Source organism: Bufo bufo, chromosome 3 (assembly GCF_905171765.1).
Source record: "Bufo bufo chromosome 3, aBufBuf1.1, whole genome shotgun sequence".
Classification (NCBI taxonomy): Eukaryota; Metazoa; Chordata; class Amphibia; order Anura; family Bufonidae; genus Bufo; species Bufo bufo.
In genome coordinates, this window is record NC_053391.1 from 132,814,132 (window position 1) to 132,837,066 (window position 22,935).

Sequence of the window (22,935 nt, forward strand, 5' to 3'; positions counted from 1 at the left end):
ATAATGGGAATCGCCGCACAATGGCTTTACCTCCAGTAAATCTATTTATTGATTATACGTCAAGATTTTTGATACAATCCCTTTATATCATTGATAGTCGCCTGACTTTACAGAGTCAAGTGATAATATGCCATGGTCTGAAAAATTTACAAACGGCACCATAAGCATCTTCAGCATGTTAAGTTGATGCCAATGACAGCAACTATCCTCAACTGGAAATGGTCCCTTTGGGTCATTCACATGAACTACTAGTCATGTTTGAACTTAGGCTGCTTTCACAGTAGCACTATTATTTCCGTTCTTCTACTCTGTTATAGGAGCAGAAGAACTAAAGTAATGTCAGTGCCGAATTCGGCACATAACTGACAAGAACAGAGCCTAACAGATCCCACTGACGTTCAGGAGAACGTTTTTTTTTAGGGGAGAAAAAAGTCCTGCATGCATATACACATATATACACCCAATATACTATATATATATTTTATAGGTTTGTATGAATCGTAGCAGGATTTCTGAGTAAAAATCAGTATAGATTCCTAGGAAAGAAAGTAAGAGTTCTGCTGGTCTGTCAATGTCTCTCCTAGGAGTCCTGTCAAGATTACTCTGCAGAGCTCTGCTTCACTGGCTCTATTATTTTCTGCTCTCATATAAGGTCACAGAAATCAACTGACAGGTTCATATTGAGAAACGCCGATCTGTGAGGTATGTCTGGCCGGCTTACCATAGAAAGCGGATTTGCAAACTAATCTGCGACTTTTCTCCGCTCATGCCAGGTCTAAAATAGGAGGTGTGGTGTGAGCGGGAAGGAAGGGGGTGTGTGCCGGCTGGCTCGTGTCATTTATCATTTTCTACACTTGTTTTAGGCCGGCGCTGGTGGCACCTAAGTTATGTAGAGGCTGGGGCCTCTACATAACTTAGGCGCATCATACACCAGCGAAAGCGGTATTTAGACCGGCGTCTAAAACGCCAGTCTTAATAAATGACCCCATTATTTTTTTTAAATAGATTTTTTAAATATACATATGTATATTACTGCAAGACCTGGGAGTGGGGGTTTACAGTTGTTTTTTTTTTTAAAGAAATCCAGTGTGTGAAAATTTTTATAAAGGCAATGCTCAATGGGAAAAAAGTATGCAAACTACCTCTCCTTCAGAAGGAATAAAATCTCTTATCAGTCGAACCAGAGGCGCCTTCAAAAAGGAATAGTCGTTCTACAAATACAGTAAATGCAAATATGTAACAATAGTACTTACTCTCATCTGGGTTAGGAGAAGCAAGGATAGCGCTGTGCTTTCTTTTTACTTCCTCCACATTCTCGGCTATCTTGTCAATGAAACCTCTGATCTCCTCCACCTAAAAATTTACAGATGGATCATCCTCTCAAAATATACTAACAGAAATGTAAATGAAGACATTGCAGGATTTGGAAGGTTAACCTTCTGCTTACAGTTCATCGGCATAGCCTGGACAGAAAGTGGAAAGCATAATAGATCCTTCAAGAAATTAATGAATGTTATCAATTCTTTACCTGAAACCTATACTGCATTTAAGATAATGCTTTTCTAAAAGAAAGAATGGATACACACACAACATCGTACCTGTTCAAAGAATTCATCCATGAAGCGGTCTCGATCCAAGCTGACAGCCACTTCATCATCTTCATCGCTGTCTTTAGCCTAAAAGACAAGCAGTTTTCTCTTTACTTCTCTATAACCTACAGCATTAAATTAAGAATGCACATGCCATGTAAAACAATTAGGAAAGGCAGTAGTCACGTAGCCAGCCATTAGGACATGAACCAGGAATAATTAGTAGGTAGGTAACAGATACTGGTAACATACATAACACATCGGAACTGTCAGGGGCGGACTGTGAACTTAAAGTCGCCCTAGAAATTAACCTAAAAGGGGCCCCACTGTTGTAGGTGGGTCCAAATTGACAGAAAGTGGGGTAAAATAAGTAGATGGGGCAAATAAGTTGGCGGGGTCAGTAATACTAAAGTGCAGCACAGAATACCATCCCACAGAAACAAATACCACAGTGCAGCACAAAATACCTCCCCAGAAGGTGTCCCTATGTGGTGGCCATCAATAGCTGGCATGTTTCTGTTTTCCTCCAACTGTCTCTAAGGCTACTTTCACACTCGCGTTTGGTGCGGATACGTCATGGATCTGCACAGACTGATCCGTTCAGATAATACAAACGTCTGCATCCGTTCAGAACGGATCTGTTTGTATTATCTTTAACATAGCCAAGACGGATCCGTCTTGAACACCATTGAAAGTCAATGGAGGACGGATCCGTTTGGCTCAGTTTCGTCAGACGGACACTAAAACGCTGCAAGCAGTGTTTTGATGTCTGCCTCCAAAGCGGAATGGAGACGGAACAGAGGCAAACTGATGCATTCTTAGCAGATCCTTTTCCATTCAGAATACATTAAGGCAAAACTGATCCGTTTTGGACAGCTTGTGAGAGCCCTGAACGGATCTCACAAACGGAAAGCCAAAACGCCAGTGTGAAAGTATGTGGAGCCGGGGCTTAGGAAGTGAGATGTGGGTCACGACACCAAGCTAGCCCTATCTCCAGCATGCTGTCTGGACTTCAGTTCTCACAGTATTATGTACCCAACTAGCGGCAGCGAGGACTAGGCATTGGCAGCTCACATACCTACATAAGTCAATGGTGCCATTCACATCGAGGGTCTGTGCAGAAGAACAAAGCGCTATTTTGATCCGTATCACACAGAACAACTGTCTGCAATGGTCGCCAGGTCCGTGTCCTTTATGGACACATGGACCTCACTGCATATTAAAAATCTTCCCTGTGTTCCAGCCACAACATGGATGATTTTTAATATGGCTGTTATGCCATAATGAAATTTACAGATGAAAGTCCATCAAATTAATATGGTGGACAATGAAGTTAAACCTGATGTCCATTTATATAGTGCCAACATATTTTCCAGTGCTGTACAGAAATTGTCATCGCTCACACCTGCCTCTGTCACCAATGGAGCTTATCATCTAATTTTTCTTATCTCAGACATAAATATATTAGGCTTTTGGGAGAAAACCAGAGTAACCCACAGGAAAAAAAAACATACAAACACCATGCAGATGCTGTCCTAGGTCACATTCAAACCAGGACCCAGAGCTGCAAGACAACAGCACTTACCACTTCAACCTGAGGTCTATCAAGTTCACCTTACCGTAAGTCCTGTCAAATTCAACTGGAGGTCAATCAAGTTCAATGTGTGTTATGTTGCTTATTCACAGTGAACTAATGGGATGATTATTCTTTTGGCACATTTAACGACTTCCTGTGATGTGTGTAGGCGTCAGATACTGTACATCCTAAGGAAAACTACTCAAAAACCATCAAAAACCCTTTCAAATATTTTTATCCTTGCAGTCAGTTAAAATACCTGGTGAAATATGTAACCAGAACCATGTCTTATCGAAATGCTATCTTTAAAAAAAATGGATCTGCTTGACTAATAAGCTTCATATCTGTGTGCTGAGAATTTTAATATTTTATGACGCGCGTATGTCTTTTATGGTGACCTTGACATTGAATTAACTTACAATACAGACATTTCCAGCAATTCGTTTTTTTCCTAATAAGCCATGTTGTTAGGTTCATCAGTTTAGTCTAAAGCTCCAGGCTTGGCCCGGCCACTCAAATTAAAATAGGATGCTCCAATGGGCCCCAAGCCTGAGTGGGCATCACTGCAATGTTTGAAGCAAAAAGAGACCCTTGTAGATGATTTCACTTTACTATAGAAGGCTTAGCATATTGAAGTACAATGTAAGGTCACTCTATGCTTGGTCAACACTTCTCCCATCTGGTCATTTAAAATAATAAAACTAAAGCATAAAAACTTTATAGGAAATAGAAAAGTACTGAAATTTACCAGAACTGGTTTGAAAAAAGTTCTGGAACTCACTGTAGGCCAACCGACATCGCCTAGTGGTTAACATCCAATGTAATGTTGTGAAATATAAAAAACCTGTAGCCACAACAGAAGAACAAAGTATGGTGGCTGGTTTCTTTGAATTTTATGTGGTGTCAACAATCAGAAAGACTTCTCCACACATGGGAAGTTGCCTTTCAAGGAAGAGACTTCCTACCTTAGGGACTACTAACGTTATCTAGTTAAAGTATGAACAGTTAGCATACAACTCATCAGTCGTATGAATGAACCAACTATTACCATGCGACAATTCAGGCTGATGTATAAAAAACATATGGAATATCCCCATATTCAACTGTTCACATGATTGGGCTTTCAATCTTCAGTGTTTTATACTTTTTGATAAAGATATGTCAGAAGATAAGGTCTATGTGTTAGTGACATAACTGTGAGTGTAATAGATGTTTGCGGGTGAAGATGATGAGTATGCTGGATCCTTGTGGGTCTGGCGTGCCCCAGATGATGAGCATGACAAAAGACTGAGTAACAAATTGCTAAAGAAAATGGCCAAAGCAGAATAATATTAGTGACAATTCAAGAAATTTTGTATCGAGAAAGCTGTTTCTATTTAAAATCTCTCAAATGACAATGGGGCACTGTCTCCGTCTGGAGAAGAAAAAGTTCTGTTGCCTTCACCTCAAAAGTTCTTGAGGTGAAGGCAACAAGACTTCTTCACCATAAGAACTGTGAGTCTGTGGAATAGTCCACCTCAAGTCTACCTGGTCACAGCAAGAAATATTAACAGCTTCAAAAAAAGATATTTGGGAAGATTATCGCTAAAGAGCATTCATACAAAGGCTTGTTAGTGATAATCTGCCTGTGTAACGCTCGTTCTTTGGGTAATAGAATTGTTTATGTGGTCACCTAAACCAGGGATGCTCAACCTGTAGTCCTCCTGCTGTTGCAAAACTACAACTCCCAGCATGCTCTAATAGTTGCCGGCTGTCCAGGCATACTATGAGTCGTAGTTTTTCCAACAGCTGGAGAGCTGCAGGTTGGGCATCCCTTACCTAAACCATCTTTTGCCGGTAGCAGATCATGATATCTAAACAGGATTCTGCTGCCCACAAACAATGATTCTGTATGGGGATGAGAGATGGCATTTGCTCCTCCCCATACTGAGGAGGAGATCAGTGTATGTAAATGCAGAAGTCACTGCTGAGGTAATTAATTTACCAGTAGTAGTGATGTGCAAGTAGATGGCATGTCACACTTCCAGTCTAACAGATAATGGAAGCGGAGAGGCTCAGAGCTAGACTTGGAATGCTCTTAACAGGCAATTATTTTTTACCTTTTACACCATGCCTGGCCCTGGACCCCTGACCTATGGTTCCCACTTCCCAGTCTCTGACCTTTAAAGCTACTTTCACACTAGCGGCAGGACTGATCCGACAGGCTGTTCACCCTGTCGGATCCGTCCTGCCGCTATTTCGCCGTGCCGCCGGACCGCCGCTCTGTCCTCATTGACTATAAGCAGCAGTTCGCGGTGAGAGGCCGCCGGACTAAAAGTTCGGACATGCAGTACTTTTAGTCCGGCGGCCTTTCGCCGTGCACTGCCGTGCTGTTCCGGAGCTCCACCCCCATCCCCATTATAGTCAATGGGGACGGAGCGGCGGTCCGGCGAAATAGCGGCAGGACGGATCCGACAGGGTAAACAGCCTGTCGGAACCGTCCTGCCGCTAGTGTGAAAGTAGCCTAAGACTATGAGTACAATAGCACTCCAGGTGACCCATTTTTAATAGACATGGTAACTAATGCAAAATTCTTTATATTTGGTTGGTACAGTATACAATATAGGTTAAACTGGAATTTATAATCATTAAAGGTCTATGCTGATTTTATAAACTGAAAGTTCCAGTTGTAATCATTAAGTAGGGAGACTTTCAGACTCTCCAGTCAGTGGGCTAAGTCTGCCCTTGTGCTGATCTGGATGCCAATGTGGCATACTGTACATATGTATTGATGCATATGATATATTGTGTGTGTATATATACAGTACAGACCAAAAGTTTGGACACACCTTCTCATTCAAAGAGTTTTCTTTATTTTCATGACTATGAAGGCATCAAAACTATGAATTAACACATGTGGAATTATATACATAACAAACAAGTGCGAAACAACTGAAAATATGTCATATTCTAGGTTCTTCAAAGTAGCCACCTTTTGCTTTGATAACTGCTTTGCACACTCTTGGCATTCTCTTGATGAGCTTCAAGAGGTGGTCCCCTGAAATGGTCTTCCAACAGTCTTGAAGGAGTTCACAGAGGTGCTTAGCACTTGTTGGCCCTTTTGCCTTCACTCTGCGGTCCAGCTCACCCCAAACCATCTCGATTGGATTCAGGTCCGGTGACTGTGGAGGCCAGGTCATCTGGCGCAGAACCCCATCACTCTCCTTCATGGTCAAATAGCCCTTACTTTCAAAGTTTTCCCAATTTTTCGGCTGACTGACTGACCTTCATTTCTTAAAGTAATGATGGCCACTCGTTTTTCTTTACTTAGCTGCTTTTTTCTTGCCATAATACAAATTCTAACAGTCTATTCAGTAGGACTATCAGCTGTGTATCCACCTGACTTCTCCTCAACGCCACTGATGGTCCCAACCCCATTTATAACGCAAGAAATCCCACTTATTAAACCTGACAGGGCACACCTGTGAAGTGAAAACCATTTCAGGGGACTACCTCTTGAAGCTCATCAAGAGAATGCCAAGAGTGTGCAAAGCAGTAATCAAAGCAAAAGGTGGCTACTTTGAAGAACCTAGAATATGACATATTTTCAGTTGTTTCACACTTGTTTGTTATGTATATAATTCCACATGTGTTAATTCATAGTTTCGATGCCTTCAGTGTGAATCTACAATTTTCATAGTCATGAAAATAAAGAAAACTCTTTGAATGAGAAGGTGTGTCCAAACTTTTGGTCTGTACTGTATGTGTATATATATATATATATATATATATATATATATATATTGTGACACAGTGAGAGGTTTCGTCTGGGAAAACAGGTATTTTCCTCCCAGCATATGCTGCTAGGCTGATTTACAGCCAGGTGAAGTCCAATACCGGGCCGGATTTTAAGTGCCGGCCCGGGTTTTGGCAGCAACTGGCTGTCCTTAAATAGGCAGCTGGGCTCAGAAGCCAGGTCTCTATGTTGGGATCTGGGAGCCTTGTGTCTGGATGAAGGCTTGCTACCTGTTTGGCGTGAAAACAGGTTGGTACTGCTATGAGCAAGGACTCTTTGAGGCAGAAATGCCGCATGGTGTGAATTACCACCAACACCGCAAGGTGACTTTTTGTTTGATTATGACTGCTTGTTTTGTCACTTGCCTAAAGTGTGAATAAAACACTGAACTGTTTGTTTGATCCAAAGAACTTGCTGTTGCCTCTATACTGCGTCTGCTAATCCTGTCTACCAGAGCGAAACCCGACAATATATATATCTACAAAAATACAACAGCACAAGGCAATAAACAGGAAAGCAGGCAGTTCTTTTATTTACCCAAAATGGTTGCACGTTTGAAGTGTTGATGCTCAGTAGTAATGATCACCTAAACATAACACCGATGGATGCCAACATTAAGGCCATTGGGTTTAAGAATATTAAGCCTATAAATCCATTCTAATTCATTTTTCTCTGCCTCCACCCCAGCCTAGAGGTGGAACATAGTCAATAATACAAACCAATAATAGTTTTTTTTTAGTATCTTTCAATTCCATAAAATGTTTGGATTTCAGTAAGTCACATCTCTTCTGTTGCATAGTATATCGACGTTAGTTAATGCATGTTTTGAAATCCAAATGTGGTTTCACCAACATACATCAAATTACAAGGACAAACCGAAAAGTAGATGACAAAATCAGAATTGCAAGTCAAAAAATGTTTAATCATGTAGATGTTACAAAAGCTACTCCTGCTAAGCATGAGGAGACAGTTAACACACCCAAGGCATGGAAAACACCCCCATTTTTGTGGTACTAAGTAACTTTGGCCAATAGTTCAACCAGAGCCAGGACCAACCTGTTTTTGATGTTTCTAGGTCTTTAAAAAGAAAGTAATGGGGGGTTTAGAAAAACTTAGGGATATGCTTCAAGCAACATCCCAACATTGTCAAATGTCTACAAATAATGGACCGAAATGATCATTGACACGTTGAACGCTCAACTATTTTAGGTAAATAAAATACATTTATTGTTCACATTTTTGTAGAGTGATGTTCAACTTTTATTTTTTATAAATACATTTGTACATATACAAATTACATTCCCAATTACCACACTATGTACATGAGTTTATAACTGCCTGAGACCGTCTGAATGGGAAACTCACTAGAATCCCAAAAGGCCAATGCTGTAGTAAGGACAATTACAATATACGTAGATACATTACCTAAGATACCACATAATGTATTTATAGGCTTACGTGAGAGATCTTTTACAATAGGAGCTGCATTGTTTATTGGCCCATTGGGACTAACAGTTCCCAACATACAGGACGGCCAATAGAAAGCTACTAGAGATGAAGTCACTGCTCCTTGTTGATATATGAGATGATTAGCAGCTTAGAATTCAAGCCATTTGCCTTCCTCCTTCCTAGCATAGAAAAATGCCTCTCCTGTATCAAATCTGCAACTTCAAAAGATGATGCCTTGAAAATGATGTTTTATTACTATAATCTGTGCTTTTTGACCACATATTCTATTATTTTCTAATTGTCCATGTCATACACTTGTAATTCAACCTACTCCTAAAGGAATGACCACATAGTGCCACCAGTGCAATATCCATTAACCACACAATGTTACAGCCAATTGTAGGGATGGCCGGGGGTGGATTGGGAACTAAAAGTGGCCCTGGAAAAAACATAAAATTGTTGTAGGTAGATCCAAACTGACAGAAGGTGGGGCAACATAATTAGGCAAGACCAGCAATACCATAGATCAGAGAAATATACTGCCCCAGCTGATCCAAATACCACAGTGTAACACAAAATACTGCCACTTGCTGCACAGTATTCAACGGTATTACTGTCCTGAGAACATAGATATAGTTAAATTCAGGAGGACAGGTGATCGGCAGCACATTCAGATGGGCAGATTGTCGGCAAGGAGCATTTGCAGGAACGGTCACCTTAAGAAGCATCTTCATGTAATGGTATAAGATCTCAAGTGACATTGACATACATGTGACATGTTTTGACATGCCTAATGAAAGTCCTAATCAACAACTTAGCCAGGCATAGGAACACTGCCAGTCAAAATGACGCCCAACCCCTTAGTGACCACTAATATGCCTTTTTACTGACGTAAACAATGGGGGTTTTAGCTAAACATCTTGCTTTAATCAATCATTAGATGTACTTAAAATGGTGCATTAAAAACTATAACTTGTCCTGCAAAGAATAAGACCTCATACAAGTACATTGATGAAAAAACAAAAAAGTTATAGCTCTTGGAATGCAATTTTTAAAAACATGTGAGTGGTCACTAAGGGGTTAATTGTCAAAGAACAAAACAGCCCAATGATTGGACTATTGATCCCTATGGAGTTGGAAGGAATGACCATTAATTTGACTAATGTGTAAAGGTTAATGCTAGCTAGCACAGGACATTGCTGTTGTCTGGCAGCTATCTCTTCCGTCTCCTCCATAATCATGTATGGTAGAAACTGCTCAAGAAGAAAAATTATATCATGGACAAAATGGTTTGATGTAAGGATCATTGTAGCAAACCTTAAAGGGGTTATCCGGGAATTTATATTAATGACCTATCCTCTGGTGGGTGTCTGACACCGATTAGCTGTTAGAAGGGACCGCAAGTTCTGCAGTCTCTTCACCATCACCATACATTAGTCACGTGGCCTAGTTGCAGCTCAGCCCCATTGAAGTCAATGAGGATGAGCTGCAATATCAAGCACAGCCAGGGTACAATATGCAGTTCTGTGCTTGGAGAGCTGCCGGGTGCCGGCTGTGTTCACCAGAGCACTGAGGAGTATGGTGGCTCCCAAACAACTGATTGGCGGGTGCCGGGACTCGGACCCCTGCTGATGTGATGATAAATTATCCTGTGGATAAGTCATCATTATCAATTCCTCGATAACCCATTTAAGGCTACAAGACATTTGTCGGAATAATTAGGTGTCCAAGGGTTTTCTAGATGATGAGAAATTAAAACAACTTTTCCAAAGGATATATACCATATTTTTCGCCCCATAAGACACCCCCCCCCCCCCCCCCAAAGTGGGGGAAAATGTCCCTGCGTCTTATGGGGTGAATACTAATGAGCGCTTCCATTATGGAGGATCGGGAAGTGGTGAAGGCCGGAGGAAGAAGAGCGCGGGCAGTGAATAGCGGCGGCGTCCAGGAGCCGGAGAGATAAGTCGTTTATTTATTTTGTGATATGAGGTTGGGGCTGCTAAATTATGGCTGGGGGCTGCTGAATTATGGCTGGGGGCTGCTGAATTATGGCTGGGGGCTGATTATATGACTGGGGATTATTATATAAGGCTGGGGGCTGCTAAATTATGGCTTGGGGATGATCACATATGACTGGGGGCTGATAACATATTGCTGGGGGCTGATTATATATGGCTGGGGGCTGATCACATATGGATAGAGTCTATTGCTACATATATGATGAGTTGAGGAAGGAGAACCTATGTAGCAGCTGATACAGCGGGTGAGGTCTGGTGTGGCATGATCATATGCCAACCAGGACGTGAGGCCCATTTTGGGGCACGGCACAAATGCCTTATATGGTTGTAGGTCTCTCACAATGTCGGCTAGGTCGGCAGGCAGATAAGCATTAGTGGTACTTAAGACCGTGATTATATGTTAGTGAAGGGCCAAAGCCTCTATATGTCTTCCATGGGTTCCAAATCTTCAGGAATTTTGATCGGGTATGGGTCTACCAATGTGTTAGTGTCACGGCTGAGGATGGGGAAAAACCTCAGCCGTGCGATGACGGAAGATGGTGGTCGCTGCTTGGCCAGGAGCACAGAATTAGGGAGCAGGTCACCTCCTATCGCATCCCTAATCTGACCCTGACTACCTTGAAGGTAGGAGGGCTCATTCTCCGGAACCTTGGATCCCTAGTAACCCTCCGCAGATCCCTAAAGCTAGGAGCAGGGTAAGACGACCTGTTCCTCCTAGACACGGAGGAACAGGAGTCTCACAGGCCAGGCTACAATAAAGGGGAACATATACAACCTATGGCAATGGCAGGTAAATGCCACAAGCATAACACCCACCTGCCACAGACACAAAGCCTGGAACCCATGTGCAAGTGCTGCTGTCCTAACACAGAAACGGACACAGCACACAACACACAGGAACCCAGGACCATAAGCTGCAATAAACAAGCATAACACAAACACATCTTCATAACATCGTTGTGGCAAACCTAGCCACTTCTGGACTATAATGTAAGAAAGGTTGTCTGTAGGTTGTGCTGTATGCTATATGCGTTTTGCTATGTATATTCGGCTATGTTAAAGTACCGAATAATGTCCAAAAAAGGTATTTTAGTGTAAATTGTCAGTTTTGCTCCATGAGGGGATAATCCACTTACCCGTCCATGTTAGTGGCAGTGTCCCTCTCGTGCAGCAATGCCTGTTGGGAGAATTACAATGGCTGATGGGAGAAATCCCCTGAACTACCTGAAAAGAAACCCATTGTATGGAAAACTGTATAAATACACAAGCTTGTGAATAAAGCCGGCAGTTGACTCCCAGACTGTGTTTCGTCCGGTTATTGGGAGGATTGGGAACATTGCCTTACTGTTCAGCGCGGACTCTGGATTTACCTGTTATACCAGCCGAGATCGTGGATTCTAATATTGCACTCCGCTACAATCGTGTATAACAATTTAACAAGATTTATGACCACAAGGGTGGCTCTCAGTGGCAGAAGGTATTAACCAGGAGGGTGCCTCCAGCTTACAAACAAGGCTGGAGTACCTCTCAGCTTCAGGTCTCCACTGAGGCTTTATAGCCCAAGTAGCCACACCCACACAGACAGACCCAGTGTTCACACACACAGAAGGAAATTAACCCTTCTCACACCAGGGAAGGGAAGACAGCCACTTAAAGGAGAAAGTGCACATATAACTAAAACCCTGTGCACACCAGACAAACACAAGGCACACCTAAAAGACAGGTTGCCAGGTGCAACCACATGCAAATGACAGCGAGCAGCCTAGCAACCAGCTGCTCGACTGCCACATAACTACATGTTGCCAGCGGCAACCACAAGTGAGGCAACATACTAGTGGCCCTCACCTGTGGTTGAACAACCAAACCAGACCGCAGGCAACAGCATGCGGATACAGGAGTCACGACCATGACCATGGCCGTGACAGTTAGTTCCTTGAAGCGGAATAATTGGTCTACCTTGTCTACCCAGGCCGACAAAGTGGTTGCGGAGCTGCTCTTCCATAGATACGGTATGAGTAACCGGGCAGCCGTGATGAGCATAGTAGGTAAGTTATGGTTGGTAGGGGTGAAGTTGGCATTTGGACACCAAAGTAATACCAGTTTGGGTTCCAAGGTGATGGTTGTAGGGCAAATGCTGTATATTACCTTCTCCACTTCAGACCAAAATGGTTGGATGCGTGGACAAGTCCACCAGATATTCAGCGAAATAGGTAAGTGGACGCCAAATAGGGATTGATTGCATTAGGTAAAGGAACTTGATGACTATGTATGTCTTAAGGAAGTTCTTTTTTCCAATCCAGATAAATGGGATTTTTAGAGATCTAAGTTGCATACGTACAGATTGTAAGAGGGGGGTGTAATTGAGAGCCAATAGCTCGTCTGGATTTGCTGAAATATGGATCCCCAGATATTGTATACTTTGACGCCCATGTAAAGGGGGTTGACCTTTTGAGATATTGTACAATAGATCGTTGACAAGAGATGTTTAATGCTTCTGATTTGCTATAGTTGATTTTGAAGTTGGATATAAAACCAAAGTCTTTGAAGATGGACGGTAGCGTAGGGAAGGATACTTGAGGGTTAGAAGTCAAAATGAGCAGGTCATCGGCAAACGCCACCTTCAGGTGTGTATGTGGGCCAATAGTAATCCCTTAAATGGGTACTTTCACACTACCGTTTTTCTTTTCCGGCATAGAGTTCCGTCCTAGGGGCTCAATACAGGAAAAGAACTGATCAGTTTTATCCCCAAGCATTCTGAATGGAGAGCAATCCGTTCAGGATGCATCAGGATGTCTTCAGTTTAGTCTTTTTGACTGTTCAGGACGGAGATAATACCGTAGCATGCTGCGGTTTTATCTCCGGGCAAAAAAACTGAACACTTGCCTGAATGCCAGATCCGGCATTTTTTTTCCACAGGAATGTATTAGTGCCGCATCCGGCATTCAAAATACTGCAATGCGCAGGCCGAAACAAATTTTGAAAAAAATAGAAACGGATCCGTTTGTCCGTATGACAAACAGACAGACGGCTCCGTTCTTGCAATGCATTTGTGAGACAGATCCGCATCCGGATCCGTCTACAAATGCTGTCCGTTTGCATGCAGATTGCCGGATCCGGCAGGCAGTTCCGGCGACGGAACTGCTTGCCGGATCACTCTGCCACAAGTGTGAAAGTACCCTAAGCCGCCATTGTAGCGTCTCCATGATAATTACAAATAGCGCCGGGGATAATGGGCAGCCCTGACGGGATTTGAAAGGAAGGAGATAGTGTGCCGTTGATTTTGATCCTGGCAGAAAGGGCTGTATACAGAGTGAATAATACACTGATAAATTGGGGTGGTATACCGAAGCTTAAGAGGGCTGCGGCCATGTAATGCCAACTAACCCTGTCAAACGTTTTTTCCGCATCCGTACTGAGCAACGCAAGAGTAGTATTGGAGTGTTTTGCCTATGAAATCAGGCGAATTAAGCGTATGGTGTTTTCCTTGCCCTGTCTTCCAGAAACAAAGCCAACCTGTTCGCGACCAATAATGTGGGGTAACACCTTTTGAAGGCGATGGGCCAAGATCTTTGCCCACCACTTGACGTCTGCATTTCTTTTTAAGAAATTTCTCCGTATCTGGCTGCCTTGTCCGGGAAGGAGTGGTTTCCACAAGATCTCTGAGCTTCTCCCTACCGCTTTCCCCCATTTTAGATCAGGAGGAGTGCTGATAAGTGGGTTAGAAGGCCAGTTCTCATAGGGAGCTCAAACACATGCAGCAATCCAGCAGCGCGGTCAGGCTCTGCCCCTATTAATAGTTATTTTTGGTCCAACACTGTGGGAGAGATTCATTAAGACTGGTGCTAAGGAAAATTGGCTTAGCTGCCCATGGTAACCCAATGGTGGATCATAATAGGGGCTTTTGGGTCAGCAGCCCCAGGCGAGACATACATCTCTGTGGGGCCCACCATCGCCCCAAACGCCCACATTACGGAATACATTCAGCAGCGCTGAGTGCTGGAGTGCCCCCCTATTCCCACTATCCGCTGCAGTCCCCGCCTCCTCCCTCTTGCTGCACTGCTGTGTCCTCCTACATACCAAGCACAGCACTGTCCATTTGATAGGGGTTGTTCTTGGTATTGAAGCTCAGCCTCATTCACTTGGATGGGACTGAGCTGCTCCCAGGCCACGTGACTTTTACATAGCCTAGGACAGGGATGCTCAATCTGTCAACCTGCAGCTGTTGTAAAACTACAACTTCCATCATGCCCTGCTGTAGGCTGATAGCTGTAAGCTGTCTGGGCATGCTGGGAGTTGTAGTTTTGCAACAGCTGGAGGGCCGCAGGTTGGGTATTCCTGGTCTAGGAAAAGGTATGAGCCCTCACAGAGCCCCACAGCCTCTTCATACAGAAAAAAAACAACTATTGGCTGGCATACAGAAGGGGGTTGGGTGTCTGGGGAAAATTGAGGGAAGGGGCCCAAGTTAGTTAGACCATCCCAGGCCTATTATGCACTAAATCCGCCCCTGTGGTAACCAATCAGATTCCAGCTTTCATTTTTCCGAGTTCTTTTGCAAGTGAAATGATTGATCTAATTGGTTGCTTTGGGCAAGTAAGGCAGTTTTCCGTTGCATCTGTTTTTATAAATCTTCCCCTATATGTTACTACAGCAACACCCACCGGCCTGTATTGACCCATAGGCAAGGAACAGTTGGGGTCATTTATGAAGCTGGTGCAAAGTAGAACTGGCTTAGTTGCCCATAGCAACCAATCAAATTCCACCTTTCATTTTCAACAACTCGTTTGGAAAATGAAAGTTTGAATCTAATTGGTTGCTATGGGCAACTAAGCCAGTTCTACTTTACACCAGTTAGATAAATGGCCCCCATTGTCTCCAAAAGGTGCCATATTCTCCACTAGCAACAACACTATGTCAAATTTTGCAGATTAGCCCTTACTTTTTCTCATGATTTCCATACGAAAGTATAAAACAAAAACCTTCATACAGTGTGGCTGTCTATGGCCACTGTATTACGAGTACATACACTAACCTAAACAATTATTAGGAACACCTGTTCTATTTCTCATTAATGCAATCATCTAGTCAACCAATCACATGGCAGTTGCTTCAATGCATTTAGGGGTGTGGTCCTGTTCAAGACAATCTCCTGAACTCCAAACTGAATGTCAGAATGGGAAAGAAAGGGGATTTAAGCAATTTTGAGCGTGGCATGGTTGTTGGTGCCAGACGGGCCGGTCTGAGTATTTCACAATCTGCTCAGTTACTGGGATTTTCACGCACAACCATTTCTAGGGTTTACAAAGAATGGTGTGAAAAGGGAAAAACATCCAGTATGCGGCAGTCCTGTGGGCAAAAATGCCTTGTGGATGCTAGAGGTCAGAGGAGAATGGGCCGACTGATTCAAGCTGATAGAAGAGCAACGTTGACTGAAATAACCACTCGTTACAACCGAGGTATGCAGCAAAGCATTTGTGAAGCCACAACACGCACAACCTTGAGGCGGATGGGCTACAACAGCAGAAGACCCCACCGGGTACCACTCATCTCCACTACAAATAGGAAAAAGAGGCTACAATTTGCACGAGCTCACCAAAATTGGACTGTTGAAGACTGGAAAAATGTTGCCTGGTCTGATGAGTCTCGATTTCTGTTGATACATTCAAATGGTAGAGTCCGAATTTGGCGTAAACAGAATGAGAACATGTATCTATCCTCTGATGGCTACTTCCAGCAGGATAATGCACCATGTCACAAAGCTCGAATCATTTCAAATTGGTTTCTTGAACATGACAATGAGTTCACTGTACTAAAATGGCCCCCACAGTCACCAGATCTCAACCCAATAGAGCATCTTTGGGATGTGGTGGAACGGGAGCTTCGTGTCCTGGATGTGCATCCCTCAAATCTCCATCAACTGCAAGATGCTATCCTATCAATATGGGCCAACATTTCTAAAGAATGCTATCAGCACCTTGTTGAATCAATGCCACGTAGAATTAAGGCAGTTCTGAAGGCAAAAGGGGGTCCAACACCGTATTAGTATGGTGTTCCTAATAATTCTTTAGGTGAGTGTATATAGTACAAGCAAGCAAATGGCCTCTAGTCACTAAAATGACTAGGACTGCCACTGGACCAGTGAAAAATGAGTGAAATGAGTGAAAATAAGACAATGTCAAAAACCTACTAGCACCATGCCTGCCAACCAAACATATAATCTCCAACGTGCACAAGAGCATGATAAGTGGTACATTGTTCTAATTAAAGGTATGGGATAAACACTAATATTCATTCTTTTCCTAGAAAAAAACGTTCTGCGTGTCTGATTCAGAAACAATCGTGATGGATTCCCCCAAGGAATCATTAGCTTCAAATCAATCAGTGCCCGTGGGGGCTCAGTGACCCACTTCCAGAGGTGAATGAATCAGAAGCTGCCATAGATGTGGGCTCCTCAGAGCTCAGACAGACATGAATACTGCAGTGTTCCCTGTGAAGAAGCACCGTGCAGCTCTTGGTGGATTACCAGAGAGGAGCTGTCACTGGGTACTTGATGTTATGTGGGAAGGCAGTGTCGCTCCCACCTCCCTCCCAGTACAAGAGAATTACTGGCCGTGAGAGAGCAGAGCTGACACTGTCATATATCATCCTCTCTACAAGAGCTCAACTGCACATGAATCTTTCCTCCCACTGATGTGTTACTGTGTATGCTGAACAAGAGGATGGCGTGCCGGGGCAGCCAGCTAGTCACAGGCTGCAAAATAGCATCTACAATCTAGACAGTGGCCAAGCATGGATACCCTGGAGGGGTCTGCCAGGGGGGCAAAGCATTGCATCTTAGGGACTCTGCACCTCACGTTTTTATCCAATGTTTCACATATAGGTTGGGAAAAAGGGATGCAAAAGCACAGGCGCAAAGTCCAGCTAAAAAACATAAGTTAAGGGCGCGTTCACATGACCGTTGGTGTCCCATTCCCTTAGTGCGGACCGAATTTGCGGATCCGCAATACACGGGCACCGTTCCGTTGTCATTCCACATCACGGACGCGGACCCATTCATTTCAATGGGTCCGCAAATCTGGAGATGCGGAACGGAAGCACGGAAAGGAACACTACGGAAGCACTACAGAGTTCCGTTCCGTGCCTGCGCACCGCAAAAAGATAGAACATGCTCTATCATTTTGCGGAACGGAGGGATCGCGGACCCATTCAAGGGAATGGGTCTGCGATCCCCATGCGCCTGCCCCACGGAATGTGCCCGTGCATTGCGGACCGCAATTTGCGGTCCACAGCACGGGCTTAACACGTTCGTGTGAACAAGCCCTAAGTTTTATTTTTACCATGAAATTATATATGGCATCCATTTAAAGGGGTTGTCTGGGCTTTTACTATTGATGACTTATCCTCAGGATAGGTCATCAATATCAGATCGGCGGGGGTCCGACACCCGGCACACCCGCCGATCAGCTGTATGAGGAGACGGCGCACCAGTGTACACATGCCGTCTCTCTACCCTATTTATGTCCGCTGCCGCTGTCTATGGTCTTTCCAGCCGAGGTCACACATTAAACCCCTATCTTGCAATATAAAACAAAGAAATACGTGGCCTAGTCCATATTTGGGCCACGTGCGTCCTTCTGAGAACTCAGGCCATGGATATGCTTCTATGGTATCAAAATCAAATAGATCCCAGCTCAGTAACAGGGAGCAACTCGATAACTCCAGCCATCCCGCCATTACCTCTGCCATGATTGGTACACACGTGTGCGGGACATTAGGACAGATTGGATGGATGTAATATGAAATTGCCAGGAGGAATACCCGATTAGATATTTTAATACAAAGATTTTGAGGCAGATCATAAAATGTAATTACCATACTCACTGTCCTCCTCTTATATTACAGGATGGGGGTTATGGGGGGAACCTACAGACCCTTTTTAACACAGGTATGGAGAAAAGCAAACTGTCATTTCTTTGGGGATCACTAGCTCGAAGGACTGACCAATATCACTGCTTCCCCAGGCAACCGGACTTAACCGTCGTGTAACGTATTAAGTTCTGTTTTTATCCCTTTTTTCCCCCAAACTGTTATTTTGCACTGTGTTTATATGTCTATTTTAGGTTATATTTTTTATGATAACCCCATTGTATGTACTGTCCTTTTTTTATATTAAAACTTCATTTTAATAAGAGCCTTCTTGTGTTCCAACGATTCCATGACCTTCGAAGAAGTGTTACCTAGATTGATTTATTAACCCTGTGAATGCTAGCAGTTGTAGAGTGTACTTAGGTGTAATTTAAAGGGCTTCTGTCACCCCCCAAAAGTCATTTTTCATTTTTGGGCTAATTAAAATACTTATAGTGCGATTATTCAATATATAGTGCTCTTACCTTTTTCTGTTGTTTAGTTTCTTTAGAAACCGCACTTTTATAATATGTTAATTACCTTGCTACCAGCAAGTAGGGCGGTTACTTGCTGGTAGCCGCCGCATCCTCCTTTCAAAAAAACGCCCTCTCCTCCTGTTGATTGACAGGGCCAGTGAGCGCTCTCCTCCTCCGGCTGGCCCTGTCTGCAATTCAAATCCCGCGCCTGCGCCTTACGTGTCTTCATTCGGCGCAGGCACTCTGAGAGAAGGACGCTCACTTACTCAGCACTCCCTCAGTGCGCCTGCGCGGATGATGTCACCTTTAAACCCGTAAGAGAAGACGTCATCGGCGCAGGCGCACTGAGGGAGTGCTGAGGAAGCGAGCGTCCTTCTCAGAGCGCCTGCGCCGAATGAAGACACGTAAGGCGCAGGCGCGGGATTTGAATTGCAGACAGGGCCAGCCGGAGGAGGAGAGCGCTCGCTGGCCCTGTCAATCAACAGGAGGAGGGGGCGTTTTTTTGAAAGGAGGATGCGGCGGCTACCAGCAAGTAACCGCCCTACTTGCTGGTAGCGAGCTAATTAACATATTATAAAAGTGCGGTTTTTAAAGAAACTAAGGCACAGAAAAAGGTAGGAGCACTATATATTGAATAATCGCACTATAAGGATTTAAATTAGCCCATAAACGAAAAATGACTTTTGGGGGGTGACAGAAGCCCTTTAAAACAAGGTGACTCGTCAGCCTGATATGACAAGTAGTGGCAGCTAAAATGAATTAGTTTCGGATGTCGGAGTGCTGACAGAGGGAGGTCCAGCGTGACCCTGCAGGCTCCCATCCTTAATCTACATCCATGATCTTGACACCTTCTCCTCACCGTGTCAACTGAAAAGAGAACGAACTGTGAACCATTTTCAACCTCTCTTGTAGGAAACACGAGCCCCCATTTCTTAGGAGCCAGACTGTCACTAATGTATATTGACCTTAAAGGGAACCTGTCACCTGGATTTTGTGTATAGAGCTGAGGACATGGGTTGCTAGATGGCCGCTAGCACATCCACAATACCCAGTCCCCATAGCTCTGTGTGCTTTTATTGTGTAAAAAAACAACAATTTGATACATATGCAAATTATCCTGAGATGAGTCAGGGACAGGACTCATCTCTGGTTAATTTGCATATGTATCAAATGTCTTTTTTTACACAATAAAAGCACAGAGAGCTATGGGGACTGGATATTGCGGATGTGCTAGCGGCCATCTAGCAACCCATGTCCTCAGCTCTATACCCAAAATCCTGGTGACAGGTTCCCTTTAACCCCTTAGGGACTTAGGACGTACCGGTACGCCACGTTTGCCGAGTCCTTAAGTTTAAAAGTAGATTGCGGCGGGGATTAATTGTGACAGGATGCCCGCTGAAATCATTCAGCGGGCATCCTGTCACAATGCCGGGGGGGGGGGGGTCATATGACCCCCCCGTATCGGCGATCGCCGCAAACCGCAGGTCAATTCAGACCTGCGGTTTGCAGCTTTTACCTGGTGCGGCGGCGGTGGTCGGCGGTGCCATCAGGTCCCCATGCGGCTGTGGGGGGGACCCGATGGCATGGAAGGCAGCGAGATGTCTAAGGAAGGCATCGCGCTGCCTTCCGGTGACGAGCCTGTGAGATCCAGCCCCCTGGATCTCACAGGCTGGAAGCTGTATGAGTAATACACACAGTATTACTCATACAGCCAATGCATTCCAATGCAGAAGTATTAAAATGCATTGTAAAGGATTAGACCCCCAAAAGTTCAAGTCCCAAAGTGGGACAAAAAATAAAGTGAAAAAAAAAGTTGAAAAAATAAAGTTTTCCCCCAAAAAATTAAAAGTTTCAAGTAAAAATAAACAAAAACGTAATTTTCCACAAATAAAGTAATTTTTTTTTTGGTAAAATATAGGGGGGAAAAAAGTATACATATTAGGTATCGCCGCGTCCGTATCGACCGGCTCTCTAAACATATCACATGACCTAACCCCTCAGATGAACACCGGAAAAAATAAAAACTATGCTAAATAAACAATTTTTTTGTCACCTTACATCACAAAAAGTACAACAGCAAGCGATCAAAAAGGCGTTTGCCCACCAAAATAGTACCAATCTAACCGTCACCTCATCCTGCAAAAAATGAGCCCCTAACTGAAACAATCGCCCAAAAAATAAAAAAACTATAGCTCAGAATATGGAGACACTAAAACATCATTTTTTTTTGTTTTAAAAAAGCTGTTATTGTGTAAAACTTACATAAATAAGCCGCGTTCGTATCGACCGGCTCTATAAAAATATCACATGACCTAACCCCTCAGATGAACACCGTAAAAAAATAAAAATAAAAACTGTGCTAAATAAACCATTTTTTGTCACCTTACATCACAAAAAGTGTAATAGCAAGCGATCAAAAAGTCATATGCACCCCAAAATAGTGCCAATCAAACCGTCATCTCATCCCGCAAAACATGAGACCCTACCTAAGATAATCGCCCAAAAACTGAAAAAAACTATGGCTCTGAGAATATGGAGACACTAAAACATGATTTATTTAGTTTTTTCAAAAATGATATTATTGTGTAAAACTTACATAAATAAAAAAAAAGTATACATATTAGGTATCGCCGCGTCCGTATTGACCGGCTCTATAAAAATATCACATGACCTAACCCCTCAGATGAACACCGTAAAAAATGTAAAATAAAAACTGTGCTAAATAAACCATTTTTTGTCACCTTACATCACAAAAAGTGTAATAGCAAGCGATCAAAAAGTCACACGCACCCCATAATAGTGCCAATAAAACCGTCATCTCATCCCTCAAAAATCATACCCTAACCAAGGTAATCGCCCAAAAACTGAAAAAATTATGGCTTTCAGACTATGGAAACACTAAAACATGATTTTTTTTGCTTCAAAAATGAAATCATTGTGTAAAACTTACATAAATAAACAAAAAGTATACATATTAGTTATCGCCGCATCCGTGACAACCTGGTCTATAAAAATATCACATGATCTAACCTGTCAGATGAATGTTGTAAATAACAAAAAATAAAAACGGTGCCAAAACAGCTATTTCTTGTTATCTTGCCTCACAAAAAGTGTAATATAGAGCAACCAAAAATCATATGTACCCTAAACTAGTACCAACAATACTGCCACCCTATCCCGTAGTTTCTAAAATGGGGCCACTTTTTTGGAGTTTCTACTCTAGGGGTGCATCAGGGGGGCTTCAAATGGGACATGGTGTCAAAAAAACCAGTCCAGCAAAATCTGCCTTCCAAAAACCGTATGCCATTCCTTTTGTTCTGCGCCATGCCGTGTGCCCGTACAGCTGTTTACGTCCACATATGGGGTGTTTCTGTAAACTACAGAATCAGGGCCATAAATATTGAGTTTGGTTTGGCTGTTAACCCTTGCTTTGTAACTGGAAAAAAATTATTAAAATGGAAAATCTGCCAAAAAAGTGAAATTTTGAAATTGTATCTCTATTTTCAATTAATTCTTGTGGAACACCTAAAGGGTTAACAAAGTTTGTAAAATCAGTTTTGAATACCTTGAGGGGTGTAGTTTATAGAATAGGGTCATTTTTGGGTGGTTTCTATTATGTGAGCCTCACAAAGTGACTTCAGACCTGAACTGGTCCCTAAAAATGGGGTTTTTGAAAATTTCTGAAAAATTTCAAGATTTGCTTCTAAACTTCTAAGCCTTGCAACATCCCCAAAAAATAAAATATCATTCCCAAAATGATCCAAACATGAAGTAGACATATGGGGAATGTAAAGTAATAACTATTTTTGGAGGTATTGCTATGTATTATAGAAGTAAAGAAATTGAAACTTGGAAATTTGCAATTTTTTACAAATATTTGGTAAATTTGGTATTTTTTTATAAATAAAAATGATTTTTTTGGACTTCATTTTACCAGTGTCATGAAGTACAATATGTGACGAAAAAACAATCTCAGAATGGCCTGGATAAGTCGAAGCGTTTTAAAGTTATCAGCCCTTAAAGTGACACTGGTCAGATTTGCAAAAAATGGCCAAGTCCGTAAGGTGAAATAGGGCCGAGTCCTTAAAGTGTTAAGTGACAAGTCTAATAACAGCTTGATACCTAGCCATTAAGACAAGTGATACATACG

General features: G+C 43.0%; 1 protein-coding gene across 2 annotated transcripts in view; it reads right to left on the reverse strand.

Moving 5' to 3' along the window:
- The window catches only part of STX1A (syntaxin 1A), a 205,160-nt gene that overhangs the window by 91,071 nt on the left and 91,154 nt on the right, over positions 1–22,935 (reverse strand). For both annotated transcript variants that reach the window (XR_005777469.1, XM_040423603.1), the window contains exons 2-3: positions 1,599–1,676; positions 1,254–1,353 (exon numbers count right to left, since the gene is read on the reverse strand). Coding sequence is in view for 1 of the 2 variants with exons in the window: in XM_040423603.1 (XP_040279537.1) it covers positions 1,254–1,353; positions 1,599–1,676 (178 nt within the window). In the remaining variant the exon portion in view is untranslated. The remainder of the gene's footprint in view (positions 1–1,253; positions 1,354–1,598; positions 1,677–22,935) is intronic.